This window comes from Morone saxatilis, unplaced genomic scaffold (genome assembly GCF_004916995.1).
Source record: "Morone saxatilis isolate NCDOM2014 unplaced genomic scaffold, NCSU_SB_2.0 Contig16, whole genome shotgun sequence".
NCBI lineage: Eukaryota > Metazoa > Chordata > Actinopteri > Moronidae > Morone > Morone saxatilis.
The window spans coordinates 12,342,933-12,350,259 of NW_023339718.1; the positions used below are offsets into that span (position 1 = coordinate 12,342,933).

Consider the following 7,327-nt stretch of genomic DNA (forward strand, 5'->3'; position numbering starts at 1 on the left):
TTTTAATCAATCTAGTGTCACTTTAAAGTAGAAGTTGCTGATAGAAATGAATGTGTGTATATCAGTGGAGAGGAAACAATGACCCTGGCTGTTCACAAATGATTGGAGGAATGCCAGAGTCTGTTATGGTCTCTGCCGATTTCATCAATGAGGTTGACAGGGAAGTAAATACATGGGACATCTTTATTGGCTCTAGCATCATGAGTGGTTTAATGGAGCCAAAATTTAGAGAGAGAGTGACTCATTCATGGCCAGTTCTTTTATTACTATACTTTATTATATAGGCCAGTGGGACTCTTACGAGGCAGCAAGGTGAAGTGGGCATTTGACCTTAAAGAAAGAGGAAAGTTTCTTGTTGTAAATCAGTTGAAGATAAATTAATCTCTGCACATTTCTTGAGCATCTTCGTTTTCTTTATCTCCATCTTGCTCCTACTCATTTGTACCATTAAAGTTCTCTCTACATGTTTGTATAAAACATGACTGTATCGAACAGACAAAATCAGACACCAGTTAAGATAATGTCTCATCTGATATTCCATGTCATACTGAAAAGGTTTCCTCTGAATTAATTGTGATTCATTTTAAAATCTCATTTTCAACAATTGACAGTGGTTTAAGATGGATTCGTGCAGTGTACCATTTTATAAAGACGTAGGTTTAATACTTCAGGAGAGGAAAGTTCCGAATTTCTACACATATTGATTTTGAAAATCAAGAGTTTCTGTTAGACACTACACTTTATCTCCATATTGGGCCATGTTACCATTAAATCATTTTTATTTTATTTTTTTACATTTTGGCAAATATTGGTATTTGATCCAGGAGATGATGATGATTATTGTTATCATTATTGGTATTGTTACTATTACTATTATTATCTGTCAAATCACATTATTGGCAACTTGTATTACTTGGAGTTAGATTAATCAACTATCGACCATCTTTATATTGCGAATTGATGATGAGGATGCTCTATGTTATTGATGAGTAACAGGATGCTCTATGTTATTGATAGAGTAGCAATACTGTATGGTTGTTTTGTGTTTCAGGTCGGCAGGTTGGTCCAGATAGCACATGTAGAGAAAAGCTGGAGAAGACGATCATACTATACACTAAAGTTGTGAGTTGACTTGTATATTAATAGATAATAATGACTGACAAATGTTTCATTATTAATGCCAAAATTATAGCATCTAACAAAACTGTCTCCCTTCCTCTTTCCCTATGTTTGTCCTCTTCTGTACTTTTCTTTCCTCCCTTAGTTGTTAGATTTCCTGGAGTGCCATCCTTGTGCATTTATACCCCTAATCCAACGTTCCCTTGAATTTGCCGTCAGCTACGTGTTCACACCTGCAGGGGAAGGAGTCACATTTGAACGCTTCATTGTTCAGTGCATGAACCTCATCAAGATGATTGTAAAGAACGATGCCTACAAACCTGCCAAGAACATTGATGGTATGATATGAGGGATTTGGCAAAGAGGAGCAGGAACAATGGAGAATAAAGCATGAATGAAGTGATAACACAAGGGACATGATAGATGGGTGATGAGAATTGCAGACATGGCTGAGGAGAGGAGATTTAAATGAAAGCTAGACAGTCAAATCTGAATTTTAGGTCTACAATATATAATATAATATAATAATAATAATAATAATATCTCTAAGAGGAAAGAATAGTCTATATGTCTGACCAACAGAAAACACCACTTGATCTTCAAAGCTGATCACTGACAGTGTTTTAAAAAGCACAGCGCCACCAGTTTTACAGTACCTCACCATGGCTCATGTTTATTTCTGGCTGTCAGAGACCTCCAGTGCTTCATTAGCCGTGGAGCACAGCATTCGGTCTTTGTTCTGCCAGCTAGTATGGTCTTTGGTGTGCCTTATTGAAGATCATGAATCATTACATCGTTGATACAGATTGGAGCCACGTTATTGTGGTTCTTTTGTTAATGACTTGATTTCATTTGAATGTTTGAATGTGCCTTGGCTTCAGACATCAGTCAAACTTCAGGTGTTCTTTCCTTTTCCTATTTCGAAAGGGTATTTTGAGTAGTGAGGTTACATAGCTTAAGGGAAAGTTGTGCTTTGACTGACACGGCTCAGCTTGGAGCAGCCATCTGACTTAATTATTAGGCCCATGCAGACAGGAAGACCCATGTGTGTCTCAGAGAATTAGAACAGGGCCTTTAGTAATGCACCAGTAGTGACGTGGGGGTCAGGGACCATAGGTAAAGTGGAGGTTTGAAAGTAAAATGGCTAGCAATCTGTTGTTTTGAGTATTGGTTCTGGAAGTACAATCAGATTTCCTTGTTTTATTGTATATCAAAAGATTTTTGTTAAACTGTGGATGACTTAGGAATTTAGGAATTCATTTTAACTTAAAAGATCAGCTTCAGAGCAGGATTTTTTTTACTACAAACTGTAAAAAAGATGTAATATAAATTTTAAGTTAGGATGCAGACTACAGAAGATGACCTCTTGTTTCTTGACACCAAGCCATTTGAGTATGCAACATACCTTTATACGTAATTCAATGAAATTTTATTTGTATAGCACCAATTCATAACAGAAGTTATCTCAGGACACTTTCAAATCAGCTCTAAACTCCCTTATGAATTAAAATAATAATAATACTTTGTACTGATCATTTTGATATTGCTGTGAATTCCACTATAAATTGGCTTTAAAGCTGGGAAGTGTAGATAAATACAAACAGAAGATAGTACTAATGTGACTATAATGTATGGATTGTTGGACAGATGAATGGATAATAAAATTTTCTTTTTTCTGTCTTTTACTCTCCCTCTCTCTTTGCTCCCTCAGACAGTAAACCAGAGAGTCTGGAGGCTCACAAGATCAAGACAGCATTCTTCACACACCCCACGCTGACAGAGATTGGACGCCGGCTTGTCTCACACTACTTCCTTCTCACAGAGGAAGAGCTGGCAATGTGGGAAGAGGACCCTGAGAGCTTTGGTAATACCACATCTACACAGGCTGAAGCCAAATGTCCAGACTTATCTGGACCTGCATACTGACAGAGTTAACAGGCATGTTCTTTAGGAAGACCAGAATAGTGAGGGTTGACCGGTTCTACAGTTCATTAAGTCACAAATGTTATTTTTGGTGCAGGCTTCACCAGAAATTGTTTATTGAATTGATGTAGTAGATTGTAGTAGTGATTCTTGCATTAAGGTTAGGCATTGAACAATAATAGCCCTAATAAGGATTGTGATTTGTATGTGATAATCTGCCCAGTCAAACAAATGATTTTCATACAACATTCACCCAACATCTACCATTTACAGTGTTAATGCCGTGCCGTTTCAAGCAATGAAGTGTTTTATTTATTTTATTTTTTATTAAAGGATTCCGCTTGGCTTTTAAAATCTAGCTCAGTCTAATGTGTTTTTAGCACGTATGTAATGTACTGTTTTATATTGTTTTACTGATTGATGTTCTTGTATTCTTCTTATATTGTTATTGTACAGTGTCTTTGAGTATTCAGAAAAGCGCTTTTTAAATAAAATGTATTATTATTATTATTATTCCCCTTGAAAGGAACTAAATTAGAGGGTAAAAGATCTGTGTGTAGTTGTAGCTATGGTAGCGATTGAGATGTAAGTAACCTTGCAGACTTGATGTAATTGCACTGACCACGTAGACACAACACTTTATAAAGCTGAGACAACAAGGGACCAATGCCAGTAGCTCAGAATGTTGACATTTGGATTTAGGTCTACAGTCAGAAACACACACAAGTGTATAATAATACATTTGCAGTTTTGCTGTGCACCCTTAGCCGTAATCTCCAGACCAGCAGTTCCTCATAGATATCCATCCATTCGTCACCTCAAAATATAGTTGTGGCCTCTAGCAGTATAAGCTTTTCAGTCCTCTATAGACACACACTCAAAGTTCTTAAACTTTCTTCTTCTCTCCTTACCTCTTCTCACTTCTCCTTACCTCTCCTCTTCCAGCTGTTGAAGAAACAGGTGGTGACTCTTGGAAATACAGTCTACGGGTAAGTGAAGATACGCACAAACGCCCACACTTCGAAATTATCCCGTTATATTTTCCATATTAATTACCTGAGAGGGGGGAAACAGAAATTCAGACAGAGAGTGGTCCTCCATGTCTCTGTTGTAGAGGCAGTATGATGTCAAGTACTTTTGTAAGTGCCCAGTGATGATGGCTGTACACACAGTCCTCAACCCTTCCCACAAAAAAAATTATGGCAGCATTTCCACTCTGGTACCCCCAGTTTGACAACATCTAGGAGCAGTGAGAATAAAAATGTTGTTAAAAAGAAACTTTGTGTCCCCCCTGTGTTTCCACCAGGGTAAGAGCTCTCTTAAATTGTCTAGTTTGCCTAGATTAAAGTCAGAAAAACAACAGAACATGATGTCCACTGGCGAAACCATAAAAATAAGTTACCAGTGCTTTATGTTTTGTTTTTTAAATTGTGTTCCTGATATAAATGGAGTTTACAATGTATGTAGGAATGATCCCAGTCCCTAAGGCTGGAGGTTTGTGGAGATGAATGTTAATGACTGCGGATCTATGCAGAGAAAGATGACTGTGTAGGTTGAAGAGGTTAATTGTAGCTTATATTTACTATTAACTTCTGAACACACACATTCTTACCCGTATATGTACAACTCTTGATTCAGCAACTTTTCCACACAGTATACGCCCTCTTTTGACCTTCATATTAGCACATCGTAGCGCTCAGGATGGTTCATAGATCAAATGTCACTGTCCATCTATTCCTTCCATGGTCACCAATTCTAATGGTTGATTATAGATGACCTTTTGCTTATCCATTTTACCACCTGTCTATATTTTCCTGTGTTTTGTGCTGGATTGGCTTTTTAGACGTGTCATCTGACCTCTGACCTCTCTCCACCAGGGCAGAAGGTTAAAGCTACATGTGTATTCATGAATTCGCTCAGCCTATATTATCACATTTCTTACACCTTCATTTAATATTGATTTTTTTGTCACAGCTAAAACCAATAAACTAGTGAAGGTGGGTGGACTACCATTTCTCTGTTTGAACACACACACAAACTCAGAAATCCCCTGACAATGTCACATTGACATTAACAGGCAGCTCAAGGCATTGTTTGCCTTTTGTCTGTGTGTTTCTGCACATGCCTCTTTGTGTTTATAGAGGGTAGACACTGACATAACTTCATGTGATATTACCCCTCACCACAACTCAGTGCCCAACAAAGCCACAGCAGGATACAAAGGAAGGGGAACACTGTGATACTGAGATGAAAGCAAATGATAACTGTCTCTTTTTGTCTCTTCTGCTCTTTTTCACTATTTCTCTATTTCTCTATTTAGCCATGTACTGAAGTGTTGTTCCTGGATATCTTTCACAACTACAGCCAGACACTGACACCGGTGCTCCTGGATATGGTTCAGAATCTCCAGGGTCAGTTGAATAATGCATCTGCTCTCTTCTCAGCAACCCTTTTAACATCCTTTAAATGCAAGCAAAACATGCATTCAGTTGCCTGTTTGTTAGGTACACCTAGCTAAAATAATTGGTTTCTTATACAGCTCAGCAATAAAATTTCATGAAGGCAATGAAGTAAAACAGTTCAGTTTTTGTTGAGGCTGTTTGGATTCAATTGTATGGTAATTATGGAGGCTGTTTGTGTTGCTATTGGATTTTATTGTGTTATACTGACAAGTCTGTCTAATATTTGTCCATCCCAATGATATCATAAAGATCCCTTTTTAATGTATTTTATCTCACTTGTGAATTTTTGTTTTCTTATTACTTTGAATTGCCGTTGTGTTTTAAAGCTGCTCTACAGATAAAATTGCCCTCCACATACTGTATGCCTCACCTTACCACTAACACAAAATTGGCTTCAGGTCTCTTCATCATCTCGATTTCTCATCATGAATTGTAGCCGTGCCTCAGAGTAAGTGTGACATATTTCATGTATCAGGAAACAAGCAAAGCATAGGCTTGTTCATATTGCCTTTAGCAGCCACAGTATCTGTGACATGCAATCTATAGGGTTGACAGCACCTTCCAGTTCCCTGGTGACGACCTCCTCCATTTTAGCGACGCCATTGCTCAAACAGGCAGATTACAGGTTCTGCTTCCGGTCTGTCTCCCAAGCTGTTTTCATTTTCAAGTGACAGTGGAAATGGGTTCTGCTGGAGCAAGGAAGACGCCAGATTGGGTTATTGTTTGGTTGAAGGGAGGCAGCTATTGATTTTAAGACCTGAGTACACAATGACTAATAGAGAGGGAGAGAACCGACAAGACAAGACTGATGCAGTAGAGCCCAAGCCTCTTCAAGTTACAACTGTGTTATGATGTGGTCACTGGGTCAAGTTATCCTTGAAAAATGCTTGAACTGTATGCACACTTGTTTTCCAAATGCAGTCTCACTTTCACTGATCCAGAGTATGTATCTGTCTTTGCAGGCCCAACCAATGTGGAAGACTCTGTTCAGTTGCTAATGAAGGATGCAGGTGAGTCAAAGGCTTGACCTACTCTTGCCGGTTCAATAATTGCTGTCATCCATCATGCCAGGTGTGTTAAATGACGGATGTGGACTCACAGAGGGAGAGCAGGTTAAACTGAGGCAGAGGCTGAAAAATTACACAAAATTTGTACCTATATCTTCCCTTCTTCCATTCATCCATACTGCTTTCTTACACCCTCTCTTTCCCCTCTCTCTACCTCATTTTAGTATTTATAACTCTCAGGTCAGGGCTGCCACTGGTGGTGCTTTTATGGCGTACACAACTAAATCACAGACAGTTGGGATTGCCTGCTAAGAGGGCCTCTGTTAAAGCTGGATGCCTGTTGAGATCTCAGCAGTCTGTTGAACGTGTTGATAAAACAGCAGACACCAATGGATGATGAAGCTGTGCTGTTTTAGCAGCAGTGGCAGATAATTGTGGCTGTGAGAGCTGGTTGAAGACCCAAAGGAGTACTTGATAACAGCAGGTTTTTTTTTTTTTTTTTTTCAAGAATGTAATAAGTCAATAGTTATCATGGTGCTAATAAAGTTATAGACCAAGACCTTAAAATGCTGTTGTAAAAAGAGGGTCCAGCCCCCAAGCCATTATCATATATTCACATATTTCCTTCAGTGAGCTAAAGATCTGAAGAGGCACGTTAGTCCATCGTATGTACTTTCAAGACATTTGTCATATGTAATACGTAACAACCATATTTGCTACAAAACAAGACCACCTGCTTAGATCCTTTTTTTTAAACTAACAAATGCAGATTATTGGTATGTAACCAAATATGAGCCACCAGTGTAGCAGTGTTTT

The 7,327-nt window shown here is 38.4% G+C and overlaps 1 protein-coding gene across 2 annotated transcripts in view; it reads left to right on the forward strand.

The window, feature by feature from the left end:
- The window catches only part of ipo11 (importin 11), a 101,093-nt gene that overhangs the window by 23,501 nt on the left and 70,265 nt on the right, over positions 1 to 7,327 (forward strand). For both annotated transcript variants that reach the window (XM_035658377.1, XM_035658378.1), the window contains 6 exons: positions 1,052 to 1,122; positions 1,265 to 1,457; positions 2,831 to 2,983; positions 3,988 to 4,031; positions 5,363 to 5,453; positions 6,467 to 6,514. In XM_035658377.1, coding sequence (XP_035514270.1) covers positions 1,052 to 1,122; positions 1,265 to 1,457; positions 2,831 to 2,983; positions 3,988 to 4,031; positions 5,363 to 5,453; positions 6,467 to 6,514 — 600 coding nt within the window. The remainder of the gene's footprint in view (positions 1 to 1,051; positions 1,123 to 1,264; positions 1,458 to 2,830; positions 2,984 to 3,987; positions 4,032 to 5,362; positions 5,454 to 6,466; positions 6,515 to 7,327) is intronic.